Source organism: Chanos chanos, chromosome 7 (assembly GCF_902362185.1).
Source record: "Chanos chanos chromosome 7, fChaCha1.1, whole genome shotgun sequence".
Taxonomy (NCBI): domain Eukaryota; kingdom Metazoa; phylum Chordata; class Actinopteri; order Gonorynchiformes; family Chanidae; genus Chanos; species Chanos chanos.
The window spans coordinates 19,998,019-20,018,356 of record NC_044501.1 but is presented as its reverse complement, the minus strand read 5'-3'; the positions used below and the strand labels follow the sequence as shown (position 1 = coordinate 20,018,356).

General features: G+C 41.0%; 1 protein-coding gene across 1 annotated transcript in view; it reads left to right on the top strand.

The window, feature by feature from the left end:
* Positions 1 to 545: 545 nt before the first annotated feature.
* LOC115816094 (receptor tyrosine-protein kinase erbB-4-like) overlaps positions 546 to 20,338 on the top strand; it is an 88,456-nt gene continuing 68,663 nt past the window's right edge. The window contains exons 1-2 of the mRNA XM_030779063.1: positions 546 to 638; positions 971 to 1,120. Coding sequence (XP_030634923.1) covers positions 546 to 638; positions 971 to 1,120 — 243 coding nt within the window. The remainder of the gene's footprint in view (positions 639 to 970; positions 1,121 to 20,338) is intronic.

The following is a 20,338-nucleotide window of genomic DNA, read 5'->3' as shown; positions in this document are numbered from 1 at the left end:
TCACCCCCCCCCCACTCTCCATCTCCCTCTCTCTCTCTCTCTCTCTCTCTCTCTGTCCCAGTTTTCTCTTCTGTCTGAGATTTTCAGGCATCACTCTGACAAGAGACAGGGAAATTGATAGGAGGACGACCAGGTAATTCAGGAGGAGTAAAAGCTGGACAAGTGTGAAGAGTCATTGTTAACATATCCTGCTGAATGACAACAAGTTCAGCTCTCTTTAGCGTTGTTACACTGACTGAAAACATCAACTGAATATATGTTCTTTTTTATACTTACCCTCAAATGGTTGGCACATCCACAGTTCACTTCTGTGGCTTTCACGTCATAAAGCAAACAACAAGTGCTAATAGTCATTCACATATTTGTGTAGCTGTATGTATAAACATTGTAGTGCACTGAGAAGCAGCTGAGCCGTTGTGTGATCATGATGACTTTTGGAGTTGCTTGTCCCATATCCTTTGATACCTTTAGCATTGTGGGGAAAGCATGTTTCTTCTCACTACAGAATGAATCAGTTCTAATGGCTGGCACTACACAGCCTTGGCATGGCTTTGGGCACCTGGCTCCGCAAAGAGGCCAGTGCCACCTCCTGGGCAACTCAGCTGGTTGCCATGGTTACAGAGCGCCTTGGGGCAACGGTGTCGTGAAATGACGTGGGATTCCTGCCTGTGGCTTAGGGAGAGAGAGAGATTTGGAAGAGGAAGGAAGGATATCACAATGGAGAGGGTGACCAGAGTGAGTAAAAGAAATATTATGTAGTTTAAAAAAAAAATAGTAGAGTTTAGAGTTTGGGGAGTACGAGGGGGGGGGGGGGTGTCGGGACTGTCATGAGTTACTGTTGAAATAAAGTGCATGCTCTGTGTGTGTCTGTATGAGTGTGTTTATGTGTCAGTGAAGTTTGAGGGCGGCTGAAAACCGGGAGCATTTTCCTCTCTGCTCAGTGAGAGCGTGTTTGATCCTTCTCTCCCAGAAAACTTCTCTGTGGGCTCCTTTGATTCTTCCTGTGGATCCATCTGATCCCAGCCCACACTGCTGCACTGGAGAACCCCATGGACTCATCTATTCTCAGTTTAAAGAGTCTGTCTTACTGTGGGCTTCACCTGAGGTCCACTGCATTTGGGTATTGCTGTCTGTCAGGACCTTTTTTTTTTTTCATCTTGCTTTCTAGCTGTTTCAAAGTCGATTCTTTGGTTTTAGTGAGGCTTAGCTTAACCTTGAAGCAGCACCTGTGTGTCCTTTTTCGGTTAAGCTGATACAATAGAAAAGCCTGGGAGGGCACGTGGACTTGGTGCTCCTGATAAACGACTCGTTTCTCTTTGGATGTGTCAGGTGAGCAGGTGTGTTCCTCTGAGCGAGTGCAGTGAGTCTGTGAGGCAAGGACAAACATTGTAAAAAGAAGTTATGTTCCTTTTGTTCATTGAATTGTTCGGTTGTTTGTTTCATTAATTTATTGATTAATCCCATTAATTTAAGGCTTGCGTTCTTAAAGGAGTCTTAAAGTTTCGCAAAGCCCAATAACACTTAAACTGCTTTCAGTATTGTTTTATTAGACTGAGAGAAAAAAAAGATCAAAAAGGAACAAAAACTGAGTGCGGAAAGGCAAGTTTCTACAGCAACATGGCGATGTTTATGTTAAAAGACAGAGAGAGAGAGACAGACAGACGGAGAGAACGAGAGAAATGAAATTAAGTAATGATGCTGTGTTTCCTCATTTTGTTATAAAAAAAGAAAAAAAAAAGATGTGAGATTCTATGGTTCTATACCAGCTTGGATGAAACTCAGACCAGACGACAGGAGAGGTGTTAGAGGTCAAAGGTCAAACAAAGATTGTGACTTACTGACTGTCAAGCGCTTACACATGCTGCAGCTGAATGCACCCCCCCCTTTTTCAAGAGCTGAATGTTTGATTGTGGGGATACGTGGAGACTGTCTATGATGTGTTTGATAAGGTAACAACAAACTACCCTTGGGTTGGCTTATCTTCTCAAAACTTTTGTAAATACTGGAATTTTCACATAATCACTATGCTATTCTTCTAAAACAGAATAAAGGGGATCATAACAGATCAGACACGTGAGTTACAGGAACTGTTCACACACCGTTCACATGGAAGAGCTTATGTGCCGTGCATAGAACCTGGCCTGTCGTCATAGCGATAGTAGTCACACATAGTTGTGCTCTCAGTCACCCACACAGAATCAGGGTCAGGCTATTATTAGCCAATCACTTGGCTTAAACAGGCATGCCAACCTGTTATGTGCTGCCCCTACAAATACATGGCCTCCAAAAAAAAAAAAAAAAAAAAAAAAAGAGGGAAAGAGAAAGAAAGAGGGAGGAGGAAGAGCGCTGTTCATTGGACATCTATGCAGTTGTTTCCATCCAGAGTAATGACAATAACAACCGTTGACAATAACACCATCCTCCCACACCATGAAAAAGTCAGTCGTCCTAATATATCCATATGTTTCACAAATATTGCCCTTTTTTTCTCGTAAGGATATGGGTCCAAGGCTGCTCTTGATCAATACAACACACCTAGGGTTTTATTTTCTACCATGAAAAACAACTCACAAAGGAGAGGGATGTGTTGTTTTTTGTTTGTTTGTTTGTTTCCATGAAACCATATTAATGATCAGACTTCTTTATTAAGATGTTGTATAAAAGGAGAGCCATGGAGTCTGAACCCAGCAGTGGTCCCAGAATTACTTTTTTTTCTTTCTTTTTTCGTACCCTGAAGTTGGGAGAGATCAACGACCTTGTAGCCTGAGCCTTCCAGGAGTGAAAGGAAAAAAACAAACAATAAAAAACCCCAAAAAACAAATGCAGTCAATTCAAGGTCACCTTGGGTGAATTCCTGGCCAGGGGTACAGGGGAAGTAATCCTTGTTAATGACCTGCTGTAAGTGTGGGGTGGGGGTGTATTGTTTGTGAGGGGTGAAGCAGGGTTGTCTGTTGGTATGGTGAATGGCGAGTCAAAGACCTCCTGAGGCTCTGCTTTGGTAAATCAACTCTGAGCAGAGTCCAGGGGAGAATGGACGTTCTCATTAAGAGTAGACGCCAGGGGAGGTATTTCATTTGGGCTTTGGAAACCTGGGGAGTGACACACTGGCTGAAATTCATCATATGTTATTTTGCTCCACCTTACAGCACAGTAATAATCAGTCAAAAGTTTTTTCTGAAATGAAAAGCCTTGGAACATTAAAGAAAGTCCAGACAGATTTCATTCCCAGACAAATTGTTTCCAAGATATCAGCCTGTGAATGACAAGTCTAATGAAGCCCCCCCCCCCCCCCCCCCCCCCGTGTGGTGAGAGATCTTTTAAGCTTACATTAAATTTTATTTTTTTTCCCCCAAGAAGGATTTAGCTTATTTTAAGCAACAAGTCACCTGTGTTTTTGCAAGTGATTGCGCTAGACCAGAAGATTTTAGACGGAAAATGTTACCAACCATTAAATTATAAGACTGCCAATTATATTGTCATATGTTCCTTCAATCCTTGACCCTTCTCCCTCATTAAAATGAATGAGTAAATGGATAGATAGATAGATAGATAGATAGATAGAGAGACAGAGAGACAGAGAGAGAGAGAGAGAGAGAGAGAGAGAGACAGGGAGAGAGGGAGAGAGGGGGAGTTTGTCTCTTTACCCGCTAAACTGTGAGTAATACTGTAAGGTAACTGACAGCCCTGCCCAGGCCTCACTTCTTAACTCCAGGGCTAAAAGTAGTCAAACACTCAGGCAATGTGCAGAGGTCAGTACAGGCAAGGCCTGTGTGTGTGTGTGTGTGTGTGTGTGTGTGTGCATGTGGTTATAAATAGGCTCTGGTAGAGCTGAGAGGGATAAGAGCGAACGGAATCTCTCTACTACTCAGTTATGAAAATCTGTCACCTCCCACATGTCACCATTCCTCTCTCTCTCTCTCTCTCTCTCTGCCTCTCCCCCTCTCCCCCTTCACCAGCCCTGTGAAATGCCAGCCTCCTCTGGCACTCAAAGGAATGCAGCATCAACACACCAGAGAGATTCGTGCCTCTCGGTTCATGCCAGAGGTTTCGTTGGCCATTAAAAAGGTTACTCAAAATACAGTGAGGCAGTTGCTTCAGCAGTTGTGGGTTTGAACTGAAATAGTTAATAAAATGTTTCTTAATGTCAGAGCATTCTCACATATAGTTCTGTTTTGAGAAACCAGTTTGGACAGAAAAATGAACAGATTTGTTGCCTGCTGTAGCTGTTCTTTAGGGAATGACAATGCTATGGTCTTTCTGAGCGCAGATAGTGATGATGGTCCAATATACTAATCTGCTAGCTACACCAAAGCTGAACTTATTGTTGATACTCCTTAGAGGAGGGTCAATTATATTGTGGCCCATATAGATTTAATGACTGTGATGTTCTGTTGTGACCTTCTGTAATGCTGTTGTACTTGAAGTGAATTAGTGATTTGGTGTAAAATTTGGGACAGATCTTAATTGAGTGCAACCTAAAAAAAAAACAGGTCAGGAGAACCAGTTAACATGCATCACCTGAATTTGTGTGTTCACCAGAAATAAATTGAAAAAGCAGGAGAGAACAAGTAATTTATTTTACTAATGTCTGTTTATTTACATTCAGTATGAAAAATGTGATCTAATTAAACTGAATTTCTCACATTTCGTCTTTCTTTACTGTGTGTGTGTGTGTGTGTGTGTGTGTGTGTGTTTGTGTGTGTCTAAGCTGGACAGTGCGTGTTGTTCCAGTAGTGGAAACTTGCTCTTGAGAGGTTGAGTGGAGCTCTAAAGCTCTGGTCCAGTTCCTGGGCCCCATGCCTATCTGCTCCAGCGTGTGTTTGCAGTCTGGGCTATCTGAAACTCTCCACACGCCTCCCAAAATTAGCCCTGAGGGTTGGACTACATTGTTGTAATGAGGAGAGGTCACGTTCCAGCATACCACCCTGGCATGCCGTGCAAACACACACACACACACACACACACATGCACGCATGCCCACACATAAGTACACACACACACACACACAGACAGACACACAAACATGGCAAACACACGCGCATGTACACACACATACATGCACAGACAATCACACAGTGAAAGACAGAGAGAGAGAGAGAGAGAGAGAGAGAGAGAGAGAGCGGAGGTGCAGGCTGACTCTGTCTAAAGGTCTACAGTCTTCAGATACTTTGCAGTGCAGTCATAATGCAAAGGTCTAAAAAAGAGTGGATTTCTAACCTGAAATTAGAGTACAAGTAATATGTGCATAAAGTAAAAGAAAGGGATGTTTAAAAATATTTGATGAAAGTATGAAAGTATTGCTTCTAGCAAGAGAGGGAAAAAAAATTATATGTGCAGCGTTTTTGCAGAGTCAGTCTTGAAATAAGTTCCAAAAAACACCACAAAACAGAAAGCTTGAATAGAACCTCTTCTGTTCTTCTCTCTGACTGTTTAATAAAGAGTAGACATGTAAAAGTCTCGGAGGACATCACATAGAGGCTCACCATACCAGTTAACTGCCAATGATAACCACACAGACATGCCTAGAAAGAAACCAGGCTTTTTTTTTCCAGAAACTGAAATACAGAAGTGCATTTCTGTAAAACTTTAAGGACTCAAAACAAAATCACTCAGAAAAACACAAGTTGACCTACTATGAAAATGTATTTAAATATTTACTTTAAACTGGATCCCAGTTGTAACTGTAATATTGGTTACAGCATTATTGTTAATCAAATGAAAATGAAAATATAAAAAAACACATCTACAGCCATTTCCCGACATATGTTCCGTTCTGACCGACAGAACGGAAAATGAAAATATAAAAAACACACGAACAGCCATTCCCTGACATATGTTCCGTTCTGACTGACTGGTTAGCATGGCATGTAGAAGTCGTACACCTGTACAGCATTCTTTTATTCTACTCAATTTCTATCATGATTATCTTGTTTTTTTTATTAACCAGCTTTATTAACTAACATTTTATATGATTCTTTAGTTTTTTTTTTTTTTTAACCTTTTATTTAAGATTCTTTTGTTCATATTTCATCATTTTTATTTGTTACATTATGCAAGTTCTATCGTAATTATCTCATTTTTGTTTATCCGGTTTTATGAATTGACAGTTTTTACTATTATTGTAGACTTCATACTTGCCGAGTCTTTCAGTGCTTCCTGTGTTTTTTCCTTGTCTTTTAAAATTGTGGAGACTGTGGAATGGGACAACTGTAGATCACATGCAATCACGTTAACTTTTTTTTTCTCCTTCATATTGGTTGAGTGCCTTCATTTTCAATTCCAAATCGAGTGCCTTCCTCAACTTCTTGCCAGATCTGTCAGCAGGGGATGGGTTTTTCCTCTTGCTTCTCGTGTTCTTTGGGGTTTAATACAAAAATTCGTCAATCCAAAATATGCACTTTTTTTTTTCCTTACTGGGACATCTTTCAGGTGAACTAAATCCTCAAACTGACGATTTACATTGGTACCTCAATCAAAGAACCATTTACAGCTGTGGCCGAGGGTTAGGGTTAATTACATTCACAGCGACAAACAGCTTCCATTGATATTAAACAACTTTTTCTGGCCTTCTCTGTGTAAACATCTGCGATTTGCTCTACCTCTGAGTACGTGCTGTTCTGTAAACACAGGCGCACACTCATACCCACAGATTTGGAACGAACAGGACAAACAGGAGCAGGAATATCACACACATGTTCTAGTGAGCATCTCTTTGTAAGCATCACTCTGGGTTATTGATTTGAGCTTTGTGAGATATTACCTTTAAAGAGGTATTCCTCTCTCTCTCTCTCTCTCTCTCTCTCTCTCTCTCTCTCTCTCTCTCTCTGTTTTTGAATGGGGATAGAGCAGGTGACATCCTGTGGTAAAGATGGTGGTTTTTGGGGCTCCAGAGTGACCTGAGATAAACAAAGACCCAGAAGCCTCACAGTCTGCCACACATGTAAACACAGCCGTGGTCTGTCACATTTGAAAAGAGGGACCAGCTCAGCTTCGTTTCACCATGAAAAACCTGACTTAAAACTCACATTAAGTGAAGCAATTCAGTTTAATGCGCTACATCCCAAAACCATTTTTTCCTCATTTCTTTTCTTTCTCATTTCTCTATGGTGCTGTGATGGATGTCACCCGTTAGCATTTAGCTGTCTTTACACTGAAGAAGAAGCTACACGCCCAGGACAGACAAGGATTTATTTACCTATTTTCAACATTTTTGTATTTTACATGTGTTATGAATGGAGAGCTAGTCTTGTCAGCCTTTATCTTCATTTCTTGACAGTTGGATTTGTGGGTTCTCAATATTGCTTTTGTCAGGCTGCACCTTGGCCGCCTGCGTGAACATCTGCAATTTGCCCAAGTATTGTTCATCTCATTCTCTCTTACGCTCTCATGCTCTCTTCAAATTGACATGCAAACAAGTAGAAGACAGGCCTTTTACTCAGTCAATTTTCTTTCTCTCCTTCTCCCTTCTTATCTGGTTAATGAAACACCGGGTGCTGTTTTGGTGAAGACGATGAGCTGATTGGAGGGAGGAAAATGTGCAATGGCAGGTTTCTGGCTTTCCTTTTTCTCTTATGAAAGAATGAGGGAGGGACTTTTAGGTTCATTTACATTGATTTCCACCAACCAGCGGTCTATTATCAGTACTAGAGGATGAAATGCAAGCTCTTGGACTTTGTTATTGTTGATGTTCACAGCCTGTAGAGATGACTATGTCACCTCCGTCATGTTCACAGATGACTATTCACTGATAGACAGTGCTGTGTAATGAGCTACTTAAGCCCTATTGAAGAGAGGCCAAACCTGGATGGATGGTCCCCTGGGCCTGAGGGACTAGAAATATGACTCTTCAGCAAATCACTCCACACTTTTATTGAGAGGCTGCCAGTTTAACCAAAATATTCTGTTTGATATTCACAGCTCAAAGTAATCTTTTGAATATGATAGAATGACAGAGATTTAATTATCATTGGTGCAATGTAGCAAGTATCATTAGTATTTTCAACAAGAATATGTCATTGTTTAATACTAAAGCAGGTTATTAACATGTCATTAATATAAATGATAGAATTGGAGAGACCAAACTAATTATTTTAACAAAGCCTCAGAAAATGTTATTGTTCACTGTGCAAATGCACATCATTCTCTAAAATATCAATATTTTTAATTTATCTAAAAGCTCTCAACATTTTAGTAACAAATTATAATATAATTTATAGTAATAAATATTGAAGTAGCTGTTCAACACACAGTTAAAACTATGTACAATCCATAATGTGTTTTATGGTAATTAGTTTTATGGTAATTAATGGCTTTCACACAGGAATCTGAAAGAAAGCATAAGTTAGCTATGCTTACTAAGTTAGCAATGTGAACAGTTCTTTAGAATATTATATCAATGCGTGTAATGAGAGGTTCTATCTTACAAAACCATTTTAGAGTAAGACTGGGAACATATTGCAGAGAAATACTTCACCCCATCGAACCAAAATTCACGTTAAAATCACCATGATCACCGTTTCCATCTGCCTAAAGTGTAAAGTGAATATGAGTCCTTCATGCAGCAGTGATTATGCCAGAGTCTTACAGGCTATGCTGACTTGCACCTCTTTGTCAATAAAATGGACATTTTGATTAGAACATCTCTTTGAATGATTATTACACTGGACCATACTGAAACACTAACATCTGCCCCTGAATCTTTCATACATACATATGTAAGACTTCCCAGATCCTTTTGGCTCAAGACTAACCCCCGAAGTGATTAGTCAGTAAAACGGAGTTGGCTAGAGAAGGCTCAGAGGAACATCTGTGCTTCTCAGGCATGTGCAACCCCTCCTGATGAAACACTGGAATGATTGACAGCTGACACGATGCTGCCCCATGCAGGAATGGCTGGCGTCAATTCTTCCACTAGCTAACTCACTCTCTTTCCTCTCTACTGCTCTCTCTCTCTCTCTCTCTCTCTCTCTCTCTCTCTCTCTCTCCCTCTCTCTCTCTCTCTCTCTCCCTCTCTCTTGGGGAAAAGTTCCAGCCATTAACCAGAGGGCCACAAAATCCCACTTTCATCCGAGGGAAGATATTCCCTGTGTGAATAACAACATAACAAATTACAAAAAGAGCAGTGGCGCAGAGAAAAGAACAAAGAACGGGCAAACTCCCCTCCCTTCATCCATCTATGTGCCCACTCCACCACACCCCCTCCACCCTCCCACCTTGCCCTCTCATCTGTTGAAATTATCTGGAAAATCTGTGCCTCGCGAAACTCTTCATCGATTTCTCCTTGTTGCCCTGGAGCTTACAGCTGTGTTTTTGAGTACGGGGACCCATGGACACTTTAGTCTTGACATGTCCTAATGATATTAAATATCCATCCAAACGTCTGCAGCGGTTAGCTCACGGGCACTTAACGGCACAGTTGGAACTTAAAGTCTATCAAATAAACAACATTTCATTAGAAGGATTTACTGATTTAGTAAGAGAATCCCTTGCAACCCTCCAACAAGGGCCTTCTCCTGGCTGCATTTTTTATGAGCGATAACAATCTGTGGAGAAAATGTTTTTTCTGTTTCATATAAAGTGTGTGGAGAGCTTCTGCCATGGAGGCTATATCATTTTAGTGTAAATTATCCTCTGGGATTACTAATGACTCACAATCTTCTCTCTGGGAAAGTCTCAGTGGAGCTGAGATACCTCTACAACCACACTGTGAATTACACCTCTGTTCCCCAATTAGAGCAGTTCATTCACCTCATCTCTATTGACTTTAACAAGAGCATGATATGACCACTACACAGATATGGGTGAGCGTCTGTGTGTGTGTGTATGTGTGTGTGTGTGTGTGTGTGTGTGTGTGTGTGTGTGAGAGAGAGAGAGAGAGAGCGAGAGAGAGAGACAGACAGAGAGAGAAAGAGTTTATGTGGATAGAAACTGATCTCCTACTTTCCATCTCAAAATGATTTAATTGCAAGACAGAAGGAAAAAGAAGAGCAATCTAATCTACAGTAGACAGCTTGGTGTGTGTGTGTGTTTGTGTGTGTGTGTGTGTGTTTCTGTATGAGAGAGAGTATTTGTTCCAGAGATTAGTCCTACAGGATTGTGCCTCTAAACTCTGTCCATGTGGAGGGGTTGGGGGGCGGGGTGGATGGAGAGACATTAGGGATGCCCTGAGCTGTCCCAAACGTCCACAGAATCTGGGTAACAGAACCTCCTCTCCAGCTTTGGCAGACACAAGCACACACAGTTTGGACGTCCTGCATGTCCACAGATGGCTGGGCACTCAGTGAGGGGCCAGGATGACTCTGTGTAAGGACCCACTGAGTTTGGCTTTGTGTGATATCCTCAGATGTCCCCAGAGGCTTACATAAAACTCAAATAATAAAAGACACTCTGTCATGAACATTTACAGACATCAAAAAGTCAACTGTAAAACTGCTGTCTGTATTGGCTTATAACTAATGAAGTTGTACATGGTTAAGAACCTTCTGTGATGTACATGTTTATAAAAACTGTTTAAAGTGTCACAAAAGTTAATGATCAATCACAGATGAGCTGCCACTATGTCTTTCTGCTAATACCTAATATTCAGGTCCATTTAGTCAAATGAAAGCATTAAGTTCACTTTGCAGTGTGTCAGCTGATATTCTGATATTAGTCAGGCCACAGCACAACTGCTCGAGCATCATCGTCATTGGCTGTGAAGATGTCAATTGCAGATGTGAAGTGACATGTTGGTGATTGCAGATGTCAAGTGACATGCTGGTGATTGCAGATGTGAAGTGATGTGTTGGTGATTGCAGATGTCAAGTGACATGCTGGTGATTGCAGATGTGAAGTGACATGTTAGTTATTGCAGATGTGAAGTGACATGTTGGTGATTGCAGATGTGAAGTGACATGCTGGTGATTGCAGATGTGAAGTGACATGTTGGTGATTGCAGATGTGAAGTGACGTGTTGGTGATTGCAGATGTGAAGTGACGTGTTGGTGATTGCAGATGTGAAGTGACATGCTGGTGATTGCAGATGTCAAGTGACATGCTGGTGATTGTAGATGTGGAGTGACATGCTGGTGATTGCAGATGTCAAGTGACATGCTGGTGATTGCAGATGTGAAGTGACATGCTGGTGATTGCAGATGTGAAGTGACATGTTAGTTATTGCAGATGTGAAGTGACATGTTGGTGATTGCAGATGTGAAGTGACATGCTGGTGATTGCAGATGTGAAGTGACATGTTGGTGATTGCAGATGTGAAGTGACGTGTTGGTGATTGCAGATGTGAAGTGACATGTTGGTGATTGCAGATGTGAAGTGATGTGTTGGTGATTGCAGATGTGAAGTGACATGTTGGTGATTGCAGATGTGAAGTGATGTGTTGGTGATTGCAGATGTGAAGTGACATGCTGGTGATTGCAGATGTGAAGTGACATGCTGGTGATTGCAGATGTGGAGTGACATGCTGGTGATTGCAGATGTGAAGTGACATGCTGGTGATTGCAGATGTGAAGTGACATGCTGGTGATTGCAGATGTGGAGTGACATGCTGGTGATTGCAGATGTGAAGTGAGGATGTGATGTGAGTTGAAGATGTTAAATGTAGATGTAAAGTGTTACTGTGAAGTGAGAATGAGAAGAGTGGATGTGGAATGAAGCTCTTTGTCCAGTTTAAGGTTTTCTTTATGATGGTACAGGCAGATGCTGAGTGAGATGCAAATCACTGCTTTCAAATACCTTTAATGTCAGGAGGCCTGCTGTGGCTACACTGTGGACCAGTTAGATCACTGAGGCCCAAACTGCACATGTCTACAGCTGCTGGCTAATCAGCAGACCCTCCTTAAAACTCCTAATGCCCAAAGAGATCAATGGTCATGAAACAGGCTGGAGCTGACTCGAGAGAAATGGGGGAAAAAAATAGTAATAAAAATGGTAAAGAGGGAGAGCTGGACCCCAGTCCTCAGGTCTAGTTCTTGCCAAATGATTCGATTGTAAGACACAGTGGATTTCACTTGATGAGTTTCACTTAAACATTTCCAAGAGATGTCTCAGTTGTTAGACACAGAAATGTAGCCTTTCAAACTTTGCGTAAAATTCAAATGACTGTGAACATGCCAGAAACCCGCTGTTCACAGAGAGTGATTTATAGGAGAGAAAAAAAAAAAACAAAAAAAAACTCTGGTTTCAATCTTCTTATGCTCAGATGGAGGGTATTAGCTTGGAGCTTTTTTCATTTGGCATATGCCCACTGTGAGCCAGTGCATAGATATTGGTTTGAAGGTCCATTAGGAGAGAACAAATTAGAATAGAGGTGGCAATTTGGTTTGACAGGAGCTGGATTTATCGCACCTGTCCTCACCCGCTTACGTATTCAGGAATGCTGGCTGTTTGGAAGCGTTCACCGCTGTTTGGTAGGTTTTGGAAGAAGAGGAGCTGGGATCAGCTGTGAAAGATTCTGGAGGGGGTGTGGAAATTCTCTGGCAGTTTTACTGGCAGCGGGATCTCTTGATCAGAGAGAGAGAGAGAGAGAGAGAGAGAGAGTGAGAGCTATTGGCAGTGTGATGGATTGTCTGATTAGCTGTATGGTACAGACAGTCCATACAGATGGCAGTGTTTGCTCCACACTAGAGGGTGACATTTGGGACACCAATCCCATGAGACCCACAGGACCCCAGGGATTCACCCAGGAATGGGACAGAAACAAAACATAACAAAAACAAAAACTGAAGCGTAGGACAGCACTTGAATGAATATCCTCTTCCATCTCATACTCTACCAAAGTCTTATCCTACCTTTTTCATCTCTCTCTCTCTCTCTCTCTCTCTCTCTCTCTCTCTCTCTCTCCTCCCTGTCTCAGAAAATACAGGAAAGAATTTATTGACTGGATGATTTAAGTAGCATTATGTTTACACATGTTGCATCTTGGACAGATGCAAACCCTTGTGACTGTCCAGGGGTTGCACACACACACACACACTTGACTAGAGTTGGTGGATTATTATTTATTTGTATATGTAAATGATCACTGATCATTATTTATACACTGTTTGCTCACACATACAATAACAGATTCCAGTAGATATGACGCGAAGATTTGAAGTCGTTTTCTGTTATCCCAGAACTAGTCAACATAATTCCTCAGCGTCTCATATTCAGACAGTTTACAAAAGCATTTACCACATAGAACATGAAAAGTCAGTAACAAACTGATGAAAGATGCATGTCAGACACTCAAGGCAATTCCCAACTGTCACTGGATTCTGTTTAAATTCTTTGTATATTCTTAATATCCTCAGGAGGATATCAGTATCCTCAGAATATCCTCAGGTCTTCATATTATCCTATTTAACACCGTTCTCTTTTCCTTTACTGCTCAGAGCATATCTTACTGATGGGATAATATCACAGTCACTCACAGATGCACACACACACACACACACACACACACACATACACAAATGATACATTCAATTGTTGATGCAGATCAAGTTTTTCAACGTCCTCTTTGTCCTTTCGCTCTGTCTCGCACATGTATGCACACACACACACACACACACACACACACACCCTAACATTTGGTAATGTCATTAGCTCTTCTTTTATCCATTAGGAGAATCACACCACTTAACCCTTTCGTCACCATCCCGCCTTTTTAAAAGATCACATGCTTGTTCTTCCTTGGGTGGTGACAGGACTGAATCTCTTAACACAGTGAGCGGTGATCCCGTGAATTGTGATCAGGCGTTTGAATCTTCTTCAGTGTTTGGCTTATTAATGACTGGTCAGAACAGACACTCTAAACTGGCACTCTCCTCATTTACAGTATGTTTCAGGCAAACGTATTGTTCCAGTCTTTGGTCTGTAATCCAGAACAAGATCCGTCCGAGGCTCACGATGTCCACTTTGATTTTACTGGAGCTCATCTCCATACCTGTAGAATCCATTTACATTTGAATCACATAAGCAGAGAGAGAGATGGGTTGTACATAGTGGGGGTTGTAAGTTTAATGACCGTCAGTATCACAGAGCTGCATCCTGAGACCAGTGACAGGAAACAGTGTGACTCTAAAAACCAATCACACATCTCCATCGTCATACATGCATCTCCCATACACACCTTTCCATAACCATACACACATGCCCCTAAAACCACACACATATCTCCATAACCACACACACACACACCTCCATAACCACACATAAGCACACACATATTTTCATTGCCATACATATCTCCATAACCACATACATCTCCACAACCACACACTTTGACATCTCACTTCCAATGGCTACAGCAGTTTGGATGCTGATGTTACTGTGATAGGAATTATTTGTGTTATAAAGTGGAACACACACACATGCAAGAAAAGTAATTAAATGAAGAAATTAAACCATGACACTTATGTCAGTGAACTAAGTCACACTGGTCACAGCCTAAAGGTCATATGAGAAAAAATAGGGGCAAAAATGATTTATGCTGTCGTTCCTACACCTCCGCTTAGTAGAGGAGATCCCAGGAGTTTAGAGTGCCACTCCCTCTGTTTAACTTCACTGCAAGAGGAGATGCCATTCAAAATCCCTTCATCCTTCACCCCTCTCCTCACCTTTGGCTTCTCCCCCTTCCTTTCTTGTCAAATGTATTCACTGTCCCAGCCCTCCACTATTTTCAGACATCTCTCTCTCTCTCTCTCTCTCTCTCTCTCTCTCGCTCTCTCTCTTTCTCTCTCTCTCTCTCTCTCTCTCTCTCTTTCTCTCTCTCTCTCTCTCTCTCTCTCTCCTTTAGTCCTGTAATCACCTTTTCTTCCTCCCCTCATCCCTTCACAGTGAGGGAAAAGGTGGAGTCAGTAGTGGTTTGTCAGCTAATCCTGATCTCTGTGGACAGGTGTGTTCAGACAGGTCTGAGGTCCCTGCCAATCCTCTCTCCCTTCGCCAAATGCTTTGCACGTGCCAGCCGTGAGTTAGACATGGTACCCGCCTGACTGGTGCCAGTTTGTGAGTGAGCTCGACGCTGCTCCAAAACACTAACAAACTCACTTGTTTCCCTGTGTGCAAATTGTGCCCGAATTTGATAAAAGACTGTTGGTGTGTGTGTGTGTGTGTGTGTGTGTGTGTGTGTGTGTCTGTGTGTGTGTGTGTGTGTGTGTGCATAAAAGGTAAACATATGTCTTGGCAAATCTGTGTGCTCATTCATTAAGTTCCATCACATCATAAATTACAAATGAAATTTGTACAACATATAGAGATTTTAAAGACATAGCTTTGACTGTGATAACATTCTGTTTTTTTTTGCCATGTATGAGAGGCTAAAGGACTGACTGAATGTTGGGTTTTCAGCAGCTGAGTAATGTGTGAGAGAAGACCAGGGCTACTAAAATACAAGCGTGACAAAGCATAGGATAGGCAAGAAATCAGTCTTGGATTGGAATATCCTCATAACTTGTAGGTTGTGTTTATTTTGTGATTGATTGGCTGTGTAAAACATTAATGTTACAATGGAGGAAAATCAAAACTATTTAATGTTTTGAAAAGTGTCAGTGCATTTTACCATAGCAAAGTGTATCCCAAATTGCCTGGGGTAAACTCCAGACATGATTATATATTATTATTATTATTTTTCCCTTGATGAAACCCTGGTATTGATTGGTATTCTTGCCAAATGCTGGCTAGGCTTAGTGAGGAAATTGTGCACTCAAAAGTCTCAGAAATAAAACCATTCATTTCTTCTTTTTCCCTCCTCGTCATCCTCCTCCTCCTCTTCTTTTTCTTCTTCATCTTCTTCAGCTTCTTCTTCTTAAACACATTTTAAAGACAGGCAAGAGATGTGTATCATCTAGAGAAGCAATGCGAGGACCCAGCCTTGATGTGGTTTGTTTAGTATTCTGTCAGGGCTCCAGAGAGATGAGCAGAGCAGAGTTCGGCTCTATCACATTCACTAGTGGCTCTTAGACTCTCAGAGGAACCCCTCCCTGCAAACAGTTCAAAGGAAGATGTAATGGCCTTTGAAGCAGCCATCAAAATCCTTTTTCTCCCCCCCCTCTTTTTTCAAGTTTTTTTTTTTTTTTTTTTTTTTAATGTTTTGCCTGGATATGAATCACTGTATGTTTGTGTGTTTATGCCTGTGTGTTTTTGTGTCTAGTGTATTTGCTGAAGTATGTCACATTAGAGGGACTACAGTATTTACTGGCCTGCTGGTTAAACATGGATAACAGTTTTCAGAGCCATGATGTGGTGTGTCACTGCAGATCTGTGTGGACAGGAACTGAAACAGAGTTTTACATGTTTGAAAAGCAAGAGAAAATATTAGTGTAAGGGATGATAAGAGCTGGATGCTTCACCTACAGACATAAAAACAAACAAACAAACAGAAAAAAATCCACTGTGACAAATATCCACAGCAAACTCTCAAAGTCTTACCTGCTGCCTTTTTTGAACAGGAACAGCACTTTCCAAAAAAAATAAATAAATAAATAAAAAAATAAAAAATAAAGAAAAACAAACAGACAAAAAAAGATGGCAGATAAAAGCTGAGAGACAGAGAGAGAGAGAGAGAGAGAGAGAGAGAGAGAGAGAGAGACGGGAGCATGAGCAAAACCGGTTGGAATTCTTTGAGGAGTCAGCACTTTGCCCTTTCAAAGTCATCCCTTTATCTCCAGAACAGAGGAGGGATACAGAGGAGAACAGGTCAGGGGTGAGACAGAATATCCACCCTTGGGTTTTGTCTAACAGGGCCCTGCCACCATGACCTCTCTCTAACCTTGGCCCAGAGTCCAGATTGGGTAGGTCAGTCTGATGAGCTCATTCTGCAATAGGTGAGTGGTCACATGGAAGCGTGATAAAAGTTTGTGTGTTGAAAAGTTTAGTTCAGCAACCATCTTTATGAGTCAGGCACTCTTTGGCCTATCATTTGGAAGCAGTTTCATTTTGGAGAACTTCCAAACTATAACTTTCTCTCTTTCTTCACTTCTTGAACTCAAAACCATTCTTTTTACCTCAGCACTGCTGCTACCTTCACCTACCTATACTTTTTCTGTACCTTAACTCATTTTACCTCCGCATACTGGGAGAACAGGCCCATGTTTAATTTGAAAACGCGTCGTCAACATCATCAACACTTTTGGGTGTATAACCCCAAAAAAGATGTATAACCCCAAAAATTGTTCCCACAGAACAATGAACCAGCAGATAAATTATTATTGGTATGAATTTAATATTTTTGCACTTTGTATTTTATTATCTAGTAAGAGCTCAGGGAAAGTTTCAGGAACTAACAGAATTATTCTAGTGTGAAATTATCTTTTCAGGATATACTCTGCTTTCTGGGATAAGTCATTATATGTGATATGTTATAGTATAAAATGACAGTATACCTTATGGCTGTAGTCCAAAACTTAAAGATAGCTCTTTCTCCCCATCTCTCCCTCTCTCTTTTTTTCCCCCTCCCTTTTGTGAACTAAAATGGCGATGAATGTGTCAGTACTGTTCGTGACCACCTAGGAAGAACAGTGCAAAGAAAGAAAGGATGGAAAGAATGGATGCTTCTATAGCAAATTATCTCTGAGTCTCAGTTTGTATGAAGAACTGAACTGTTATCCCTTTCTCCAGCTAAATAGCCTTTTTGCTTTAATAGCGTGTAGTGGTTTGAGTAACAGACTTGGTTTTGGACTAACACTAAGTCTCCAGGGATCTAGTACTGTGGATTCCATCAGTGTTACTGAGTTGCTTCACATGCTTTATGGCATGAGAGTCAGTCATTTCAAGAGCAACTGAAACAGTACTCTGAAATACAAAAATAGATGAATCGAGAATTGGAGAATGTGTGAAAGAGAGAGAGAGAGGGAGAGAGAGAGAGAGAGAGAGAGAGAGAGAGAGAGAGAGAGAAATTCAGCAGTCTTTACGAAACCTGTGCAGCAATGAAATGACTGACTGATCCTGTATCTTTGTCACCAGCTAAACCCTTTGATTTCCTAGTCAACCCTCCTAAGAAACATTACCTTTACCTCTCCTGCCTATTACCGACCCCTCAGCGTCAAATAGAGAGCTATCAGACACTTCATTAGTTAACAGACGTTTCATTTGTTATGCATGGTTGATTTGGAGTGGGCCTCTCTCAGGTCCTGACCCAAACCATGTCCCTGAGGGTGATATAACATAAGAGGAGTTACTATACCAGGGTAGTTTAAAGTCTACAGAAAATCACTTACACACAGAGAGATGTATGTGTGTCAGTGCTGTTGAGGGCCTTTCTGCATTGCTCTGACTACTGTAACTGGGTTTATCCTTCTACAGTTCATAATCAAGAGATATTTATCCAATTATCTCATGCTCCCCACTTTGCTTCCATCAATACCTGCTGCTATTGTTGGACTCTACAGTGAGAATCAACAGATCAGTTAGGGTCAAGTGTAGAGTGTAGATTGTCATGGAATCTTTTTCCTGATCCTTTCAAACTCAGATTGAATGGAAATTGAACACTTCCAGTTAGGAAAAAAAAAAAAAAAAAACGCAGCTTAGTTCACACTAAGCTGATGTTACTGGATGAAGTCTGAATGGTGAATACAGCACTTGAAAAGCAGGAGCGAAAGAAGATAAACAAAAGTTATGAGTGTCACTGATGGAAGAAAAGAAAAAAAAAAAAACTTCAGCCCTTCATCCCAATGTCATTTAAAGCCTGTAACCTTGACGTGGCTGCCACTGAGACAAGATAAGAAAGCAGATGTGGGCTTGGCTTGTATAGATATGAGCGTGTGTCATGTTGGTATGAAAACGCGCGCACACACACACACACTCTTGAATTCAGTTAGCTTAGTCACCTCACTCACTTTATATAGCAAACACTTATAGCTGTTCACTGAGAAAACATACATTGTACAGGAGGATTTGAAATCAAGATTTTAACTTCCGTGTCAGTTGTCTTTTTCGTGTAGTTACTGAGTAATTTGGGCATATTGATTGTAGCACAAGTAAATACATGCTATTAGAAGATGCGGTCTGTCTGTGGTCTATGTAATTATCCATAACTGAGTATTTAACAAACTCGTATTGCATTTATTTATTATGTTTACCTGGACAGAATAACCATGATTATCTGTGTTTTTATAAACATGTTCACTTCAGTTGTCTACAGGAGTCTGGTCTTCATAAATGTTCTGTCAAACAACAAACCGGCAGTCACATCACTAGTTGTGTCCTCGTATCTCCTTAATACATATCTGACCAGGCTCTGATTTCGCCATCTGTTGGGACGAGTCAATAATCCCAAGTAGTAAAGGGAATAACTAATCAGGATAATCTCTGCAGCAGAAAGCCAAATTAGGATTGTTATCCATAAATAACAGTGCACCTGTGAACACACACATGCTCTCTCTCTTTCTCTCTCTCTCTCTCTCTCTCTCTCTCTCTGCAGAGAAAAGTAAAATAATCAGAGAGCACCACTGGCAGCTTAATTAATGCAGGCATATGTCAGTGTTACATCTGGAGCATATGGTGTTGCCAAGGGCGAAGATTTTCTCCACGCAAACAGTCCTAAACAGGAATGAGGGAGAGAAATACCCTGAGTGGGGTCAGAGTAAATACCTGACAACTTAGTAAACCGCTCCTCTTTGCCTGTTCCCACGGAAACATTCACTTAATGACACTTTTCCTTTCAGAACTGCAAACACTGTATTTCAGTGTCTTTTTTTTCCCTTTAGCATGATGGACATTAAATGAGAAAGTGTATTTTGGGGCAAATGTAATGAAAGTACATAATTACTTTGCATTACTAAATTATGTGATATGTTTTGTTGTAATAACAGTGTTATAATATGCTGTTATATCATACTGATGTTGTATTACTGTCATACTATTACTTATATTTATTTGTAAAATTACACAGATGGTACAAAGAAATCTGCCTTGTGTGAAACTATGTATGTACCTTGTTGTGTGATTATGTAAGCACAAGAGTTTACAGGCCTGTTGTGAGGATTACCACAGATGCTGTGGTCTCCATATCAGTTGACCTCATCCAGGGAGAGGTAGATGCCTTAGTCTGCTCATTCTCAGCTCTACGTGTCCTCTTGGATCCTAGTTCTGTGATTAGGACTGTTCCTAATGTCACTGTTTTAGAACTGCTCTCAGATTAGATTTTGCATCATCTGTTGAGACACCTCTTATATCAGTTCACAGAACTCCACTTAGATTGGTTATTTGAACTATCTTTAGATGTGCCTTAATGACCTCGTCTTTAATCTGATATTTAGTTGGAATTCACAGTCCTCATAAAAACTCCACAGCAAGGTTAACCTCCTCTTCTGACTGACCTCTAATACTTAAATATTTCGCACTGTTGGCTCCAGGCACCAAATAA